The sequence below is a fragment of the Barbatula barbatula genome (genome assembly GCF_947034865.1).
Source record: "Barbatula barbatula genome assembly, chromosome: 7".
Lineage (NCBI taxonomy): Eukaryota > Metazoa > Chordata > Actinopteri > Cypriniformes > Nemacheilidae > Barbatula > Barbatula barbatula.
The window spans coordinates 13,602,181-13,623,255 of record NC_136770.1 but is presented as its reverse complement, the minus strand read 5'-3'; the positions used below and the strand labels follow the sequence as shown (position 1 = coordinate 13,623,255).

The window sequence follows — 21,075 nt, the reverse complement described above, 5'->3', positions numbered from 1 at the left end:
GCATTTGACAATGAGGAATCACGCTATGGTAACTTTCGCTTCACGTTTAACCTGACCGAAGTGATGGAACGATACAGGAATCAGATGTGTGGAGGGCAAGATCCAGTTCTCAGGGAATATAAGACCGTATTTTACAGACAAGAGATCATGTATGTTGTTCTTATACACAGCCCAGCAGTCAATGAGAAGTTTAAGGATTTCCCAGAGATTGAATCCAGTTTATTTTGTGATTATAAGGGGGACAAAATTATTTGGAAAGCACAAGCCGTTTGTAATAACCTTCAATTCCAGTTGTTACCAGATGAAGAGAACAAAATGGCAGTCACTGAACCTGTTATTAACCAGTTCTATGTGTGGGATCACATGACCCTAGCGTTTTACTTGGGCGGGGTCCTTCATTTCCCTGAAGAAAAGCTTAAAGAAAGTCTCACTTGTTGTGAAACTGCCAACGTAAAACTTGCACGAAATGGTAACTTGTCCCTTGAAGAAGCTAAAGAAATATTGCGCTGTCTTACAGTTCCAAGTAATAGATGATGACGCTTGGTCCCCTACACTCTTCATCCTTTCAAAGTTCTCACTGCGGAGGGTAAACCCTTTTAAGGGATTAGGGTATATTGAATTGGGCTCCTAGAATGGAATGCAGTTTTGTAGTCCTTTTCACTTGAATATACATTGTAACACGTAAAAGGACAGTTCACAAACAAATGGAAATTCTGTCATCATTAACTCACCCTCAGATTATTTCAAACCTGTATAAATGTCTTTGCTGATGAACACAGAGAAAGTATGGGGAAGAATGTCAGTAACCAAACAGATCTCATCCCCCATTGACTGCCATATTAGGGAAAATAAATACTATGGAAGTCAATGTGGGTGAGATCTGCTTTGGTTACTGACATCTTTCCAAATATCTTCTTTTGTGTTTAGCAGATTTATACAGGTTTGGAACAACCTGACTAAATCGATCAAAAACCTCTGGTTCACACAGACATTCTTACTGTAATTTCACCTGCTGTAAAAATGATTAAAATAAAATAACCAACTTAGTTTTTAACAATTATTTTGAAACATATCTAAATATACATAAATATATCCGCCTTTAGTTGTTAAGATATAAGGAGTTCAAATGGATGAGGTTGACCTACTGTAATTTAGGAGCATTATAAATTATTACATCATTACAGTAATTAGTTTTGTGTAAGGTTACTTTATTGTAAGTGTATTTTTGGTATATATTTATACATAATATATGAATACATAAAACATTTATACATAAAATGTAAAGTTATAATTGTGACATTGCACTCGATATTTTGATATTTTCAGTATACCACACGCACACACTTTTCCAGCAATAAAAGCCAAGTAACACAGAATATGCAAACACTTTTAATTTACTTAATTGCAAGTTTACACAAAAGAAGGTTCACACCTGACTAGTTTAAGGATGGCCTACAGACCATGAGGTTACCTTGGGATTAAAGTTTACTTTATGCTTAAATGCTTATTCATTTTAACGGGAATGGCATATAAATTGGATCATTTTAAATCAGTTACTTAAATAAATGTAAAGTTTCATGGAGCTAATTAGAAACTAAGTACTTTTAGATTATGTAAAGTAAAATTATACAGAATAATGATTTGTAAAGATAATTGTTAACTTTAGCTCGTTTTGATATTCCAGTTGTTTTGTAAGAATTTATTGAAGAATTTAATATTTCTTCCTCTTTATTCTGAAAACAGGTTTTTGCAAGCGTCCAAATACTGAGAGTAGAGTTTGGCACACTCCTTTGCTGTGTCAAGCTGTTTTTCACACCATCCAACAAGGAAGGTCCTCAGCACAGTCACTCTGGAGCTATGGAAACGCTCAATCTGCCACAAAATAGCTCTATAATTAGATGATTTGCCCTACATTCTCTCAAAATAAATATTCAATCAGCATACAAATTTGAAAATATAAGATTTCTTAAAATCATCCAGAAACTTACGTCCTGTTTAGACACAGATGAGATGAGGGAGAATTCTTTCTCAGTAGCTTTCTGAATCTCCTCCATCTACAGATTTAGACACAGAAAACATGATAATTTCTGTTTGTACTTTGTTGCGTCACCCTCTGTCCTTTGTTCAACCACACATTTAACATTTATGTGCCAAGAAATGCAGAAGAGAGAGGTCATGGGCAGAGGGGTGGGAGTGTAGCACATTCGTTCATTGTGGAGATTTAATCATTGACTTTTCCCCCACTTTCCCTTCATTCCTATAACTGTCTATCCATCTGTTCTTTTTGTCAACTGTAATGAGTTGCATTAGACTCTTTGTGTGTGCCATAATATGTGCTCTGCAGACACCGCTGAAAACACATAGGCCTACTGTATGTTCTGCAGTTATTTATTCCACTATCTATATATAAATACAGAGATGGAAACAAGTCGAACCTTGACAACAGGCATTGTCATGTTGGAATAGAAAAGGGCCGTGCCCAAACTGGCACTCAGAGCATGTCCGAATCCACTTTTGCTAGCTTGGTAACGTAAAATGGTAGTCTAGTAAAACGGTCAGTGCGCCTGGGCACAAGGTTACATAAATAAATGTAAATGTAACCTATCCAAAACAGCTTGTAGAAATGTTATCAATGTGGAGGGAACGTAACATACCACATCTCTTTTATTGGCCTTGGCTTTTTCTGTGTTCTTCTTAACCGTTTCCAGCTCGATCAATTTACAAGTTCTTCTGAAAAGCATTTCCTGCAACAACATAAAGACTGGGATGTAGGGAACTTCCAGAAGAGGGGGTCCCCATTAAATAAGTCTACAGAACATCATTACTGTTTTATTTATAAGTGTTCAAATTTATAAGTGAACACTTTTTTGCTAATTTTAAGGTATGTTTTTTTTTTATCTTCATAGTGAGTTTTTACAGTACAAGTAAAATTGAATTGAAAATGTCTCTGTTCAGATTTATACATTGAGCAAAACTTGTAAAAAATGTTTCTTTATAAATATATAGATCAATATGTATTTAAGGAAGGGTCCTTACAAAAGATTCATCATATTCGTGGGTCCCTCCCATGGTAAAGTAATAAAAACCCTGCTATAGCAGACATGCAGTTGCATTCCAGAGCCTCATAAGATTGGCAGAAAAATGCCAGGAGTGGGCAGAGCTGCATTGTAGGCTGTAATTTGTTCCAAATCTTTTGGAAAGAGTGGCTGCACAGCAAAATAAAATTAGAAATGTTTTTGCAAAAAACATACTTTCTCTGCTTCCTCATAGCGAGCCTCCAAGTCCAGGCCCAAACCAAGAGTGGAGATGTTGTTATTGGCAACTTTTTCAAAATTTCTCTACAGAAACAAAACCAAATAAAAAACATTCAAATCAAATATTATACAAATGATAGGGTTCATAGAATATTGTAAAGTGGCCTTACCTTTACTGCTTCAACAATATCTGACAGCTTCAAGCAAATCCTAAAGAAATCACAAAAAAATATGAATAAACCACAGCTTGCCACTGCAGGCAGAAACACGGGGTAAATTTAAGAACTAAATTCTACTTGGAGAAAGCAACAGCAGCTTCATCATCCTGATTTACACAGAGATGAAGACATGTGGAAAAATGCCCACAAGCCAAAGCAAGCTCTGTAAACAAACAAACAAACAAGCAAACACATTGACAGACTATATATTCAATGTGTACTTATCATGTAAATGTAACTCTGCAATGACTTACTTTGCTCAGTCAACACAACGTCAAGTAATTTCTAAGGACAAACAAAATGCTCACGGTTAAATGACAATTTACTAGCCACATACAGATTAAGAAAGATTAAATGTTGCTTGAGTACCTCTGTAGCAACCTTTGACAAAGTTGCAAGATTTGTGTTTTTATGTCTCTCTTTCTGAAAGAAGTCATCCACATCCTGAGGGTTGAATACTTCAGAATCAAACATATTATACATAATCCAATAGGTTCATATATAAATATATACTTTTAAAATAACTTTTTAAACCAACGTTCTCATGATCTCATAATCCCCCTTCTAGGAACAGTTGGTGTATGCAATTCATTTCAAGCCCCCTCCAATACACATACCTTGTGACTTTCCTTTCTCATCTCTTCCACAGCCTGACTGAGGCGATTTAATATTCCTTTTCTTCCTCGTTGTTTTCCCGGAGACTGAACAAAATAAACATGCAATGACAAGTGTAAGACATTGTTAACATGTCAACAACTCTTTTTACAATCCATGCCCTTAATTAACATAGGAATGTTCTATTACAGTAAAAAAACATTTATTTATCCATAGTTTGACAATGTAATAATGCACTGTGCCCCTCTGACATCATTGATAACCCCACACCTGACTCCTATTATACTCCACACGAGTTGTAGTCTATGGAGGACTAAAAATGACAGAAGGAAAAATAAATAAATAAATGCATAAATAATAGTGAAAATAAATACATTTCAGTAATATAAATGGCTATTTCTGTATTTTTGCATGTATTTATTTATTTATTTATGCTTTTCTATATGTATTTATTTATGTATTTATGCATTTATTTATATATTTATGTATTTATGCATTTATTTATTTATTTATATATTTATTTATTTATACATTTTTATTTATACATTTATTTATTTATACATTTATTTATTTCTGTATTTCCACGTTTCTACATTTATTTATTTCTGTATTTCTGTATTTCCACATTTCTACATTTATTTTTCCGTGCGCCTGTATGCTAATTGAGTGGGGGCTGCCAACATCAATTTCTAGAAACACCGCTTTTAAAGCTTTATTTAAATGCAGATCGTCTGTGTGTCTCCTCAATATTATATATTTTGTTTTACGTTTAGAATTTCCGTAATTGAAGAACATATTTGTTAGAATGTTTGCATTATGCATGTTGTGAAAGCAATGTCTCCGTCTGCAACTTTTGTTTAACAGTTACTGTTACTGATATTTCCATCAAATAAAACGGGTTAAAATTGTTTTACCTGTAGCCTACTCCTGTGAAATTATGTTTTTAATGTGTATCCTATAGTAAATGTGTTGTTAGTGTCTAAATGATTAGCTACAAAATGCAAATACATGATTTTAATACAGTAACATAACTTTGTACAAGTTTAACTGTGGAATGGCTTTTGAAAGCGTATTATAGCGTTTTGAAAAAACATGCTTTCCTACTATAATGACTTATAACTAATGGTAATGGTTTACTGTAGCATTTGGGAGAAATTGAAATTTATCCAATTTATTGTGTCTATAACTTTTGAAGCAGAAAAATGACAATTTTGGCCATCCGTTTTTGAAACTTATTAGAAATCATGTTTCTATAGGCATTTAAATTGGAAAAATGACAATTTCTCCCAAATGCTACAGTAAAATGTGTCCATATATGGTGTGCACATAGTGTGGGATGCCCCCTACAGGAAGAGACCATCCGTTTGTGAAACTTATTAGAAATCATGTTTCTATAGGCATTTAAATTGGAAAAATGACAATTTCTCCCAAATGCTACAGTAAAATGAGTCCATATATGGTGTGCACATAGTGTGGGATGCCCCCTACAGGAAGAGACCATCCGTTTGTGAAACTTATTAGAAATCATGTTTCTATAGGCATTTAAATTGGAAAAATGACAATTTCTCCCAAATGTTACAGTAAAATTAGGCCATATTTGGTGTGCATATAGTGTGGGATGCCCCCAACAGAGTCCGACCATCCGTTTGTAAAACTTATTAGAAATCATGTTTCTATAGGCATTTAAAGTGGAAAAATAACCATTTCTCCCAAATGCTACAGTAGAATGAGTCCATATATGGTGTGCATATACTGTGGGATGCCCCCTACAGGAAGAGACCATCCGTTTGTGAAACTTATTAGAAATCATGTTTCTATAGGCATTTAAATTGGAAAAATGACAATTTCTCCCAAATGCTACAGTAAAATGTGTCCATATATGGTGTGCATATAGTGTGGGATGCCCCCTACAGAGTCCGACCATACGTTTGTGAAACTTATTAGAAATCGTGTATTAAAACCACTAAACTTGTTTTGAACAAATAAAAATCATGTTAATTGTCGTAGGAGTATAGATATTAAACAAATAATTGAATTGGATAAACTGTTTTATATGCAGGACAAAGGTCTATAATAATAGGCTAGTTTTAGACGGAGACATTGTTTTTACAATAAAGTAGGCCTACTTTAGCCTACAGAAATTATAATGCAAACATTCCGAAAAAAATACATAAATTACTACAAAAACGCAATATATAATATTGAGGAGACACACAGACGATCCGCATTTAAATAAAGCTTTTAAAGCGGTGTTTCTAGAAAGTACCGTAGTTTACGAAGTATGCGCGCATAATGAATCTAAACGGCGGCTGGCTTGACCGTGTATTTTCGAACTGCGACTGGCTTGACCGCGGTCCCTCAGCCGATCGGTTGAAAGCCACGCAAATCTTCCGAAAGTCGCGGTGATCTGAAATCACCTTAGAATTGAAATCCCGAAGTTTCCAACGCTGCAGGGGTTTGCACTCGATGTAGTTACAATCGTATTCAGGAAAAACATACTTCCACCAGGCGACCAGAAGTAGATATTAAAAGACGCGCACATTTCAGTACTACGCGGTTTGGAACACATTGTTGAGACAGAATGTTCGCGCGAGTGGTTGCCATGTCGTCATACTTATTTAGATTTGATTCAGCTAAAACTGGCACAACCCATTTAGGGGAGAGTGGGGTGGTTTGTGCCAGGGGGGAAGTAGTTCCACCCCTTGTTTTTGGAAACCCATAGAAGAAATTGGTCATGTGACCACATAATTTTGAAAAGCCATCCATTTTACTCATCCTCCAAAGAAGGGTGGCACACATGGCATGAGACGTAAGCACATTTTAGCTCAAAAAACTATTTCCCTTTCTGTCGGTCTCTCGACGTTGTGTCGAAGCCGACAGATGGGGTTCGCCCTTGAGAACCAGTCATCTCTGACTATTTTGAAAAGGCCAATGAAATTTGACGAATGAAATTTGCATGCCGGGCCCCGCCCCCGGAAATCCGGGTATAAAACGGGAGCCGGCGTGCTCATTCATTTACCTTTTGTTCTTCGGAGCCTTCGCATCGAATGACTACTACTACAGCTGAATTCTTGACGTGGTGCAGCGGATTGTCCCTTCCGAGCGATCATCCCCCCGGCGTTTCAGCAGTTCCAGAGGTGTTTTCTGAAAGAGGTATTTTTCTGAAAGAGCAAATTTCTCAGCGCCGGCACCTAGACCGTTTGGGGTTACGGGTCAACCGAGAGAAGAGTAACGACCGACGCCTCCTTACGGGGTTGGGGTGCGGTGTGCAAAGGGCACACAGTGGCGGGTCTTTGGACGGAGTCCCAGCTGTGTTGGCATATCAACCGCCTAGAGTTGTTGGCTGTTCTGTTGGCACTCAAGGGACTACGGTCCCTCGTGCAGGGCCAGCACGTTCTGGTCCGATCAGACAGCATGACTGCCGTAGCGTATATCAACCGCCAGGGGGGTATACGCTCATGACAGTTAACGCAACTTGCCCGACGCCTCCTCCTGTGGAGTCAGCAGGTGACGAAGTCTCTGCGTGCCACTCACATACCGGGCGACCTGAACCAGACAGCCGATGCGCTCTCTCGTCAGTCGACGCCCCGTGGAGAGTGGCGACTCCACCCCCGTGCGGTCCAGCTTATTTGGGTGCAGTTCGGGCGGGCACAGGTGGACCTGTTTGCCTCCCTGGACACCACCCATTGCCCGCTTTGGTACTCCCTGACCGAGGGCCCCCTCGGCACGGATGCCCTAGCGCACAGCTGGCCACAGGACAAGTGGAAGTACGCCTTCCCCCCAGTGAGCCTCATTGCACAGGTCCTGTGCAAGGTCAGGGAAGAGGAGCATCAAGTGGTACTAGTTGCGCCGTACTGGCCCAACCGGACTTGGTTCTCGGAGCTAATGCTCCTGACCACAACTCCCCCCTGGCCGATTCCCCTGACGAAGGACCTTCTTTCTCAGGGGAAGGGCATGTTGCGGCACCCGAGACCAGACCTCTGGAACCTCCACGTCTGGCTCCTGGATGGGACAAGGAGATCCTGAGTGGTCTACCCCCCGCGGTGGTGGAGACCATCACTCAGGCTAGGGCACCTGCCACGAGGCGGCTGTACGCCTTTAAGTGGCGCCTCTTCTCGTCTTGGTGTTCTTCTCGCAGAGAAGACCCACGGATTTGCTCGGTCAGGCACGTGCTGTCCTTCCTGCAGGAGAGGTTGGAGAGTAAACTCTCTCCGTCCACACTGAAAGTGTATGTAGCCGCTATCGCCGCTCATCACGAACCAGTTGCTGGAAAACCTCTAGGGCAGCATGACCTGATCATCAGGTTCCTCAGGGGCGCGAGGAGGCTTAACCCACCTCGATCGCGCTCCGTACCCTCTTGGGACCTCAATGTGGTCCTGGCGGGCCTCCAGAGGCCTCCCTTCGAGCCCCTCGGAGAGACCGATCTTTCTCATCTCTCGATGAAGACGGCTCTCCTGACGGCGCTCGCCTCCATCAAGAGGGTGGGGGATCTGCAAGCATTTTCCGTGTCCACAGAGTGCCTAAATTTCGGGCCCGGTGATTCTCACGTGATCCTGAGACCTCGGCCCGGCTACGTGCCCAAGGTTCCCACCACTCCCTTCCGGGACCAGGTGGTGACCTTGCAGGCGCTCCCCACTGGGGAGGAAGACCCAACCCTGTCCGTGTTGTGTCCAGTACGCGCCTTGCGCCTCTACGTGGACCGCACGCAGAGCTTCAGAGGCTCTGAGCAGCTCTTTGTTTGTTTTGGAGGTCAGCAGAAGGGGAAAGCTGTCTCCAAACAGAGACTGGCGCACTGGATCATGGACGCCGTCATGGCTGCGTACCGATCTCAAGATTGCCCGTGCCCGCTGGCAGTGAGGGCGCACTCCACCAGGGGTGTTGCCTCCTCGTGGGCACTGGCTCGGGGCGCCTCTCTGGCAGACATATGCAGAGCTGCGGGTTGGGCTACGCCCCACACCTTCGCGAGGTTCTACAACCTCCGCGTGGATCCGGTGTCAGCTCGAGTCTTGCAGGATAACACCAGGTAAGACCGGCGGCCGGCAGGGCGTACGCCTGTGACAAGCGCCAGCCCCCCTCTTGGGGGGGGGTCAGTGCGCAATCGTCTGCCTCCCTTCTTTCCCCTCGGGCGAAGAATAGATTCCATCCATCACTAAGCACTCAAGGCAGCGGGCTGGGCGGAGCAGCCTGCCACCTTTGGCGGGCACAAGTTGAGTTATCTACGTGTGACTCTAACCGACCTCAGTGCTCCAGACGTGGTAACCCCCCAGCAGGGTGGTTCCATCTGAGATTCCGTCATGAGCTGTTCCCCCGGAACTCGTGACCTTCCCCGGGTGAGCATCCACCCTGCGGATTCTCGCACATACCTCCCATGAGTTCTTCCCTGCCGGTAAGACCATGCTGTTTCTCCACTGTATTCCCCCCCGAGGGTGGGAAGTGGTCTCCGTAGCGCACCTCCCCCTTGAGGGAATAGCGCTTACCCAGTGGTCCTATGGCCGGACGGCTCTCGCCATTGGGGCCGTCTGAGTTGACAGAGGACAGGGGCTACCCATCTTTTCTTGGAAGCTCTGGGTCCCCCTGTCTACCTACTGGAAGGTTACAATCTCGCGAGAGCGCTTCGTCTGACTCGCCTAGGCTGGCAAACGTCGCCTCGCTGGAGATTGTGACGCGGCTATTGCCGTGGCGTTTTCCATAGGAACCCCATCTGTCGGCTTCGACACAACGTCGAGAGACCGACAGAAAGGGAACGTCTCGGTTACGTATGTAACCTCTGTTCCCTGATGGTTGTGTCCTTCTTGCCACGACAATAGCCGTCCGCTGCAGCAGTCACGAGATGCTTTTAGGCTCCTCAGCACAAAAGGTAAATGAATGAGCACGCCGGCTCCCCTTTTATACCCGGATTTCCGGGGGCGGGGCCCGGCATGCAAATTTCATTCGCCAAATTTCATTGGCCTTTTCAAAATAGTCAGAGATGACTGGTTCTCAAGGGCGAACCCCATCTGTCGGCTTCGACACAACGTCTTGTTCCCTCCATCAGGGAACAGAGGTTACATACGTAACCGAGACGTTTGTCTTTCAAAGTAAAATTCCTATGATCAAGGTTTTTTGATTGTAGTGTCTGAACAATTATAGACAAGTTGGAAAAACATTTCACACATGTTTAAGCGCTATAGCCGGCTACACAATATGTATATACAGTAAGCATGATGTTAGCTTTTCACTGCTGGATCATGCTAGTTTTCAAACGTGTGGGTGTGGGGTGATTTGTGCCAAAGGGCCTGGGTTAAGTCGTGCCAGTGGTATAACTCACCCCCACTTATGATTATTTTCAACATATTATTAATTTGTAATTGTACTCTTACATTTTAGCACTTCAACTATTTGACATACACACACAACAGCGAAAATAATAGGGCTGAAAAACCGAAAATGAAGGAAAATTAGAAGAGAGGGTTTCTGAAAGTGTCCAAACCAACCAAAGCCCAAAAGAAAGCGACTATCTACAGTAGAGAGTGACATCTCCAGCGTTGCAGGTAAACCAAATCCTATAACTACGTTGGATTGGTGGAGAAGGTTGAGGGTGGAGACATGAGCAAAAAAAGGCAAAGTTGTAAGAAGTCTGTGGATGGAAACCCCATCTTTACATTTAAAAAGAATTATGAAGAAGTCATCCCTAGAGGTGATGTGCTCAAGGAACTACCCACACCCCATAAACAGGTACAGCCAGAAGGGAGCAGAAGTTTATATTCCCCTGCAGCATTGAGAAGTGGGATGTTAAGGAATAGACAAGATAGCTAGGCCTATTGTGTAAAACTACAAAATATGACTTATTCCAACAGTTTAATAAGGTGACAATATCTAAATAAACCTTAAATGATCAATTTTGTATTTCATTTGTCTTGCTTTCATATAGCACTACAGTTCACAACATTAGAATGTTCTGTTTTACTTCAGAAATCACTGGCACAATTTACCCCAGCGCATTCTCCCCAAAGGCACAACTCATCCCGCGTCAGGGTCAAGTTGTGCTACAAGACCACTTTTTTCCCAAAAGCTATATTTCTGAAACAATTGATTTCAGATCCAAAGTTATTGTTCTCAGGGATGCACCACATCCTGAAATATATGTACAATCTCAAGTTGAAGGCATTACAGTCATGGCCTTACTTTAAAGTCACTTTGAGTAAAAACTGGCACAACTCACCCCACTTTCCCCTACCCTGAATTTGCGCAATTTGCCACAGCAAAACAAGAGGATCAACGTGTTCATTGCCATATCAATTTCATTAATAAACGTCGGTTTACATTCAGGTCTAGTCAGGTTTGAAAAATAGACGATGGGTCGGACTCGGGTCTAACGTTATCGGGATTGTCTCGGTCGGGGCTTTAAAATAAAAACGTTATCAGGTCTGTCTCGGGTTCGGGTAAAAAGTGATTCGGGTCATTTTAGGTCGGGTAAAGATCTTTAGACCCGAGAAGACCTTATTGCTACTCCTCAGGCGTATTGTTACAGACAAATACCATGTTTATTGTGGTGAGCACAAACTGTAGGTTACTATGGTTATACTACTTAAAAACATTAAGTTAAGCTATGGTTTAATGGGTTCAAAGCTCATTTTCGCAATATTGCACCATTACAGTTCTTTCAACAGATTTACATACTGCTCAAATGGGCATATAGAGATAAAGGGGTGCTGATTCAATCACAATATTTTTATTTTGGTTAATATTATCAAAAATTTTTAAATAAATAAAATTGAGTGGGTATGTCTAAACCATGCTACTTGTGTTCATACAGCACCTCTGATTTAGTAAGAAAGCTGTCCAATGCCTTGCATTGGCTGAGTATTGGGTGTGTCGCCACCTGCTGGAGATAAAACTCCAACGCTTGACAATAAACCTGCCAATCATGCCCGAGAGCCAAGAAACCTGCAACATAAATATACAACATTACATACATAAAACTATAATTGAGCTGTGAAACAAACAAAATTAGTTTTCATGTCAATTACATACAAAATTAAACATACCAAGTTGTTTGAGTGATTTAGATGCTGTGTTTAACAGTGATGGTGCTTTAGATGGTAAAGGGGGGAACTATGGAAAGATACAATCCTGTTAATGTTCTGATGTAAAACATGCCTCGTGTATTTTTACAATGTGACTCACTATGACTCCCTGAAGTCCAGGAACATTTTCTTGTGAGAAAAGATTCTGCTGAAGCCAGTCAAAGTCCTCATATGTTTGAAAGACACACACCCCACCACTACTATTCAACTGAGCAAAAAAAAAATCAATGACAAATCAGATGTTTTAAAGGGACATCTTTTTATGAGCCTAAAAGTAAATCTATGAACAACTTACTTTCTGGGAAGTGATGGCAAAAGTCAGAATATCTCCATCCTGTGTCACATCAGTGATCCTAATGCTGCTTGCAGTAACACTTAATTTTGATTCTGCATTTGAACTGTCCTAAACCACCCACAAACAGACTAATTTAAACAGGAATTTTGTAAAAAAATATCAATCCAAATCATTGTATGTAATGTGGCATTAATAATCATTTGGTTTACAAATATCTCAAAAAGGACGAAATCTGAAATAAATTCACTGTTATTACATTTAAAATTTTATTTTGTTACAAAATGATCATATGATGATCATAAACTCAACCAAAAGCGGTTACTTACCATCTCCCTTGCATTCAATTGGCTTCCAACCTCTAATCTGTGATTCCAAAGAAAAAATTGTGACACATGTGAAACTGTGAGTTTAACAATCAGAGTTAAAAATTCAACCACTGTCCTCCCTCTCTCTGGTTGACAGAAAAACTCAAAATGCTTGCACATACATTCTTGTGGAGACAGGATATCCTTCGAGCCAAAGGTCACCGTGTTGTGGTCCTGTGATTCGGTTGTGTGTGTGTTTATTTCATCCAATATATACTTTTGTGTCCACTTTTCAAGAGCATGTAAAAATGTGTGAGTTTACTGGATCCGTGTATACATATTCCACTAAAAACAATGAAGCTTGTAAAACACTTATCATAGGCTACTGAATAACCAAACACAAAGTTGTTTCACTGGAGTCATGTGCAAATTATAAAGTTTGACCAGTGTACCAAAAATGCTCACGCTGCATTTTGCACATAATATTCATCCTATTACTTTTACGCATTTGACAGACACTTTTATACAAAGCGACTTTCATTGCATTATACTATGCATTTGTTTTGTATGTGCAATCCCTGGGACCAAACACATGACCTTGGCATGCTAACGCCATGCTCTAACCACTGAGCTATACAGGAATGGTTATAACAAAATACAGAATGCAAAAACTTTGTCTACAAAACAGATTTCTGTGAAAATAATGAAAGGGGCTTAAAAAAAGTCTCATGCTTGCGAAAAAGAACAAAGAAAGCATAACATGGACACAGTAACAAAGCCTAAGCAGCTCTATTTAAATCAAAATGTTCTGTTCCTTTAAGACTGAATACACTGATTTTAAATATTTTTCCTAATAGTGGGTTAACTTCCTTCTTAACAGGGCAGTGTGTTGACCAGTATCCCAAGATTAGTGGAGAAATTATTTACAGACACATGCTTTTATTGTAAACAAAAGATAACATCTGTTTTTATTGATTTGTCTGTACAATGTTAAGTCTCACTGTCAAATCTTAAAGAATAGATTATTGACAGAAAATCTGCATTAAGTCATGCTTTAACACACAGCAAAAAAAATATATAAGATAATCGTAACATACATCACATAACATATTACAATCCAAAGGTTATGTATTTTAATTCCACAGTTCAGATAAAATTTGTTTCCAAGATTTATAGTTCAGTTGGCATGTTTGTAGAACGATAAAAGGTCATCTAAACTGTGTGTGTGATCCGTCTGTGGTTGTGATTGTCGCATATGTTGGTATTGTGAACACGTGGGTATGTTAGAAGAATACGCTGGGGTGGATGTGTTATCTGTGTCCCTTTCTGTGGCGCTCTGGGACTCAGACCATTTAAAGTGAAGTTTTGCTTTGCCCTGCCCCTTCTCTGCAGCTCGGCTGTAATTGCCCTTTCTGTTATCTGTGAAATAAGCAGAAGGTGGAGCAAACTCTGTATCACGCTCATCCCGACGGCGATTTGTCCACTGACCCAGGGAGAACTCTGGAAAAGAATAGGTTTAATTGTAAGACTTTAAACATAACACACAATGAAAGTAAAACTGAACAGATATTAAAGCAAAGAAAAACAGGAATATCCAACAGGTTCAAGTTTACGGCAGTGTAAACCCCAGATTACCTTTGCCCCTGTCCCACTCTCTGATGTGTGGAATGCCATGTATAGTGTCCTTCCTCTCCTGGATCTCTACCTCAACTTTTGGAAACTTTTCAGGAGGCGGAGGTTCGATTACAGCTTCATCCTCATTGTCTTCATCATCAATCTCAGCACCACTGGCACCAGCTACAAGCGAGCAAGGATCAGCCAATCAGCCAAAAAAATAACCACATCCACCTCCACATTTATGAATGCATCACCAAAATAAGGTCACACATGCTCTGTACGCTTCATAACAAACAAAGAACATGCACCATTGCCTTCAGCTTCTGACTCGAGCTTGCCTTTCTTCATCCTCCTCATCCTTACTTTAGCTAGTCGAGCCTCAAGCAGAGCTTTTCTCTTCTGCTTAAATTGCTCTCGTTTGGTGCGTTGATCTGTGGTCTTTGAGAAAAAGAGAATTCAGAAAAACATTAATTGATACTTTTTCTGTTTTGTAAATATTTATTTTTGAAGTATACGGACCTGGTCTCTCAACATGTCTAGAGTCTCTCTCTGTTTTCTGCGTTGTTCTACATCCTGGGAAAAAGCAAAATAACCAACACCAAGCTCTCTGGCCTCTGAAACAGACAGACACATTTTTTAATGCGAGATGCTATGCAGATTTGATTCAGCCTTTGCTTAAAATCTCTTATTATCAAATATTACATGTATGCATTTGGCAGACGAATTAAATTGCATTATCCTATACATTTGTTTCTAAGTATCTGCAATTCCCTTGGATCGAACCCATGACCTTGGAGATGTTCACATAACAACGGCAAGTTTTTAACACCATGCTCTTACTACTGAGCTACTGAGCCATGTGTTCTGTGCATATTCAATTGTATAAGTGTATGTGTCGTGTGAGATCAATTCTACTCGGCACCTTGCTCTCTGATATCCTCATAGTGAATGGGACCGACAGGTTTCTTCATCTGTTCCTCCTCCTCTCTCTCCCACTCTTCTCTTTGCATTTCCCTCCTCATGTCCTCAGATAACAGAGTCCGATCAACTCCAATCACCCTGCACACAATGACACAAATTAGAAGTTAGTTAAATAGGCAGCTGGTCAATTAACTACTGTTCCTACAAGTAATGACATGGTCAGAAGACGATTTCAATTGCCTCTTGCTCTGGAGATCTTGGTCCATTTTCAGAAAATCTGGTAGATCTTTTCTCAGACATCTTCTGGAACGTCCTAAGGCATCAACATAGTCCACCCTTCGAGAAGGACAACAAGTAACGCTATAGAAATTCAAATGTAAATCTTGTTGTGTTTCCATGTGTACGATACATATGCTTATGCATACCATTCCTCATCTGCATCCTGGGGGTGTGGAATAGCGATGTTCACCTCTGGGACATGCTCATCACGGTCTTCTGATACATACGTTTCATTCCTCTGATTGATAATCTTTTGGGTAAAGTCCACAAGGTAAAGACTTTCAGTCTCCTCATCTAAAAAAGACACAATGCCTCATTTCATGGCTTTCTGTTTCTGTTTATTGTCAGGCTAAATAATGTCTAATGGAGTGTTTCAAGTTGTAAAAGAAGTGAAATGTTGAAGGAATGCCTGCCTATACCTGGGAAATCTCCCTTTGTCATCTGTTCATAAAGAAGTGCCTTTTCTTCCAATTTCTGTCTGTGTACAGGAAAATGCATATTGTGAACAAAAACAGAACTGCATTTTACATAATATGTATGTATAGAATAAACTCTGTTATTATAACACACAATATTTCTTTCAATTGTATTTATTCTTTTAAACTATGTAACAATAGGTATATCATTATTATATCAGAAGAAATGACACTGTGAAAGTACACCTTTAAAATAAATGTACGTTAAAAGTAGTATTTCATCTGATATAATGATGATATACCTAATGTTACATAGTTTAAAAGAATAAATACATTTGAAACATTATTGCGTTTTTGTCATATAGTTTTACACAAACATAAAAGAGTTACGTAAAGCGAAAATGACCCTCTGGGTTTAAGGAAAATACAGATAAACATATCTATCAAAGTACAATTATAGTGCAGAAATTGTCTTTTGTTATTATTAGCATAATAAACCCAGTTTTATTAATCACTTACCTGGATTTATCTAAGGTGACTTCTTCCTCCGTGGTCTGCTGAACGTCCTTCTGCGCTCGCGCATTCACTCCTTCATTTTGTTTAACCCAAATATTTGGCTTCTGCGAACACACAAAAACATACACAACGAATCAAACACAACAAAGTCTTTATGAAATCATACACTTACTACATATAACTGCGCCTTACTTTAGTTTTGGTCTTGGGCTTCTGTGCAGCTCCCGCATCTTGGCCAAGTCGGTCGTGCTTAAATTTCTCCTGTTTCCGATATAATTCTGCTTTCAAATCAACCAGCTGAAATGCAGAATAAGAATAAATGTTATGCAAAATGCAGAAAACGACCAAGCAATCGTTATCAATTATCATTATTAAATGATAAACAACTACACAAGACAAGCTCACCCGCAAATGTCGTGCTAAGCTAACGTTAACTGCGTTCAGCGTAACAATCAGGCTACATCTGCAAATCTCGCTCAGAACAACACATTCACACACCAACTACTCACCGATGAAGCTGTGACATTATACTGTTTCTTCTTTTTATCCATAGCCAACTGTTAAATCTTTAGTAATACATTCTAGAATCTAGATGAACAGGGTAAACCGATGTTCCAAACAATATTGTATAATGGGGAGTCTGCCCTCTACTGTATTGGAGTTGACATCACAAGAATATTCATTTTGATCTGAAACCAGTTTCTTTATTTTTATTACAATTTAAACTTGTTAAACTTTTACGAATATGAAAACATTACAATTCATAATCATGTATAAATGATACATAAATAACATAAACACAATACAAAACTAAATGTGTAAATAAATACAAATGGGTCATTCTGTGTCAAATCAACAACATTTTGAACATTTCCCAGCTCAAATTTTAGAATTTTTACAATATTTTTTACCGAAGATGTTCTAGAGGGGGTATAAATAACAAATTTCACCTGATTGAAATCTGAGAGCCATGTTTTCCTCTTTAAAATAAAGTTTAAAATTTTTGCTAATTTACCCACAGTTGCTTTTTGATATCTGAAATTGTGTGCATTTTTTCAGTTACTCATGATCAATATTTATGAAAAGGGAAACATTAATCATCATGTCAGGGCAAGCTGTGTTCAGCTAGAGAGCCTAACCAATTCATTTAAGTCTGGAACTCAAGGCTTATGCATGTATAGTGTATGATACAATACTTCCATATATGCTGGTTTCACCAGACAATGTACAAAAGTCTTACAAATCTTAACGCTGCAGCATTTAAAGATATTCTAAGGAACTGTGTGCTTCTAATTTTGCAACCGAGTGAGTGAAGCTGTGTGGTGACTAGTATTGTAATGCAACCGTTTGGACAGCACTATTTTCTATTCCAACATGAAAGTGCCTCTGTGTTTAAAGCTTGGCTCAGAAAGAAATGAAAAACAAAAAGTATTAGGGAAATGTTGCCAGATAGGTCGGAGCAGGCTGTTTTAAGACATTTCAATCAAAGAATTTTAACCTGCAACTAGGCTTAAGCTTCTTCTGTGAAATGGGTAAAAGGGGAATATTGAACGATGCTTAGTTCAAAGATCAATAATGGAACTGCTTTTTTTTAAATAAGCAACGTCTCGGAGATCCTGCGATTGAACCTAGGACCTGATACATGTTTTTATACTCACGGTAGAGCAATGGCTTAGGGAAGCATTACTCAGTGCAAGCTTCTTTTTGGTAAGAGTGCCTAAACAATCCATTTTAGTCGCGTAAGCCTTACCTTGTGAAACCGGGCCCCAGAGAAGTATTGTAAGTTCATTTCTGCAGTGCAGCGGCTTAAACATCAGAAACAGCATGCGCTGTACCACTGAGCTACATCCCCATGTACTTGGCTTTGAATGAGTGTATTTGACATAGGTTTTATGCTCAATGTAGACTTATTGTTCACGAGTGTCCTTACTTTCTTGTGTTTGAGCAGTCCTCCTTACTGCAGCCCCCTACTTTATTTGGCTTGTTGTTTGCATGTAGTTGGCAGGGACTGGTGGCTCGTTGGTCTGGGGGTTTGATTCTTGCTTTGGGTGCGAGATGTCCCTCAATGTGACTTTCAAGAAAGTGTTCGTATTACTTTTTGTGCAACGAGCAATCCTCAAGGTAGTCTTTTCCAGTAATGAAAACAGGGTGTTTCACCCAAATCTGAAGTCAGCCCAGCTCTCTTTGAAGACAGTGGCTTTTATCCTCATGGTAGAGCAACGGCTTGGAAGCATTGCTCGTTATGTCAAGGCAAGCTTAGCGAGACTAAAACATCAATTTTAATCGCATTCTGGACGTAAGCCTTACCTTGTGAAACCGGAACCCAGGGAAAATTCTGCAATGCAGCTGCTTAACCTCCAGACAAGACACAACTTGGAGCCCGGCGAAACCTCAAGGAAACACCGTTATTCGCTGACACGCACAGTCTAAGACTGGTTGCGTGTTTGATGTTTGTTGAGATTTCATCTAGATCAAACCCCACCATGAAGCTTTTCTACTTTGCTCACAACAAGAAAGTTCCAGGAGATTCTGGGAATATTTTGTTTGAGCAGTGCTCCTTACTGCAACCCCCATGATATATTTGGCTTTTTGTTGGCATGTGGTTCGCTGGGGCTGGAGCATGGACTGCGGAACGCATCTGATCAAGAGGGGGGCATAATTTCAAGGTACGCGGAGGTGGTGGGGCGCATATGCATTGAAACAGACAATTGATATATTAAATGACGTTGCGGAGCACTTTATTTTATTCCGACACCACACATATATTCATAGATTATTCATGCGTTGTCATGTTATTTCTTTGAGCTATTCTGAAAAATGTGACTGCATTGTTTTATTCAAAATTTTTAACAATTTATATGTTGAATAATGTGAGTATATTGACCCCCCCCCCCTCAAACCCTGTGTCCCGTCACACTGATAGTATTTAAAAAACAAGATCCGAGGTTGGCAGATCTGCACTATACTTATCTGGAAAGATTTCAACACACCACAGAGTTTGTAAATGGACAGAAACATACTTTCCCAAAAGTTAGTGAAGTGAATGTGAAGCATCACTGCACACCTCTGGCAGATATGAATTGGCTCAGTCTTTGCTCTATAAGTGTGGAAGACCCTTTGTGAATAGAAAGTCATCTGTGATGTATTAATACATTGTCTTATTAACATCTTAATTTGAACTTCATATATGGACATTTTATTGATTGCAAGTTCCTAACATGAATGTTGAGTGTTTAAACTTTCGAATAAAGATCAGTTTTTGATAGTCGATTGAATATTTATGTAACACAAAGGTAATAGACACGCTAACAAAACATTCTATTCACGTTAAGGTGTTAATTCACATGCAGTTTAATATCTTTTCATTCATTGAAAATAAGGCAACAAGACAGTTCCACTTTGACATTGGTCGTTGTGTTGTAGCTTTGTGTTCATCCAAATAAACTGCACTTGATGTATTGCATCCTAAAAGTCAACAACATTAGACGTAGAGTAAGAACTGAACATTCAGATTTGAGCTTATTTAAGTGAAATATGTTAAATTACATAAATTCATCATTTTCTTTTTTCTCCACAAGCTGACTGTTTCGGGGCAATGCCTTTAACAGTGAATCTGTTTGGTAAGCCGTATACTATGATCAAAAATACAAAAGTAAATGAATGAATTTGCGCTTTGGAATAATCGTGATTTTGGATTCAGTAGAAGTTTAGTTGGCATCTCTACTGTGTCTTTGTCTAAATTGTCATTGTTGTGTTTCTTTTATCTTTCAGTAAGAGGAGGAGTCAGTGCGGTACTGGGTATGATATCAATGTTTTTCATTCCATTAATCTGTGCTATCAAAGAAATTATTCACCAGAACATTGTTTCTCTGTTGGAATGTTAGGCTTCGTTGCAAAGGAGGTCACCGCCGCAGTGATAAATAAATGTTATAAAAAATAATTGTTTTTTTTTTGTTTAGTGTTTTAATATTTTTATTTAAATAAATTGTTCAAATTAAAGGAGGACATGAGTAGTTAATCAAAGTGTAAAACTTGACACTTCCTGTTGCCTGGATGTGGCGCTATAACTAACTGAATTTTACCATGCAGATGTGTTCAGGCCGGGACTATGATCAAACGTGTGATGTTTGGGGCAGGTCTGACATTGTATGCCTGAGTTATAACTTCCTGTTTCATGGTGAAATGCAAAACTTTGGAATGACGCCATAGAAAAAACTCCCTTTAACAAAAAGTCAATTTAGCATCGCAAACGCCTTAAGACTGAAAATATGATGTTGATCTTATCAGAACTCTAGGAAGAGAACTCCAGGCGTGGGCACATTTTCATGAGTTTGAGCATGTTTAGGTCTTCAAGATTGTGATTAATTTAAGAGAATAACAACAACGAACGAACGAAAAACAACAGGGCTCTTTAAAAAACAATATGTCCAACATGTTCAAGTTATATATCAAATGAAATCACGTATTAGTTATATGGATCTACAGTTCAATTTACTGATATTTTGCCACAGATTGAATGAAAGTCAAATTAAATACGATGCATGAAATTTATATTTGTAAACAAACACCACAT

General features: G+C 39.7%; 2 protein-coding genes across 2 annotated transcripts; both read right to left on the bottom strand.

Moving 5' to 3' along the window:
* Window positions 1–1,195: 1,195 nt before the first annotated feature.
* LOC306896061 (sorting nexin-5) lies at window positions 1,196–12,905 on the bottom strand. Its single transcript, XM_079459730.1, has 14 exons — window positions 12,775–12,905; window positions 12,449–12,556; window positions 12,254–12,361; window positions 12,115–12,181; window positions 11,886–12,013; window positions 4,090–4,173; window positions 3,842–3,916; window positions 3,727–3,757; window positions 3,551–3,635; window positions 3,425–3,464; window positions 3,252–3,338; window positions 2,655–2,744; window positions 1,989–2,054; window positions 1,196–1,872 (listed from the first exon to the last, which is right to left on the bottom strand). The coding sequence occupies exons 1-14, from the start codon at window positions 12,775–12,777 to the stop codon at window positions 1,729–1,731; spliced, it is 1,116 nt and encodes a 371-aa protein (XP_079315856.1). The 5' UTR covers window positions 12,778–12,905; the 3' UTR covers window positions 1,196–1,728.
* Window positions 12,906–13,646: 741 nt separating this feature from the next.
* Window positions 13,647–17,160, bottom strand: ccdc174 (coiled-coil domain containing 174). Its single transcript, XM_079459794.1, has 11 exons — window positions 17,012–17,160; window positions 16,695–16,799; window positions 16,506–16,606; window positions 15,990–16,048; window positions 15,717–15,864; window positions 15,532–15,627; window positions 15,293–15,429; window positions 14,890–14,984; window positions 14,679–14,808; window positions 14,389–14,550; window positions 13,647–14,253 (listed from the first exon to the last, which is right to left on the bottom strand). Exons 1-11 carry the CDS (start codon window positions 17,051–17,053, stop codon window positions 13,931–13,933), a joined length of 1,398 nt encoding a protein of 465 aa, XP_079315920.1. The 5' UTR covers window positions 17,054–17,160; the 3' UTR covers window positions 13,647–13,930.
* Window positions 17,161–21,075: the final 3,915 nt, after the last annotated feature.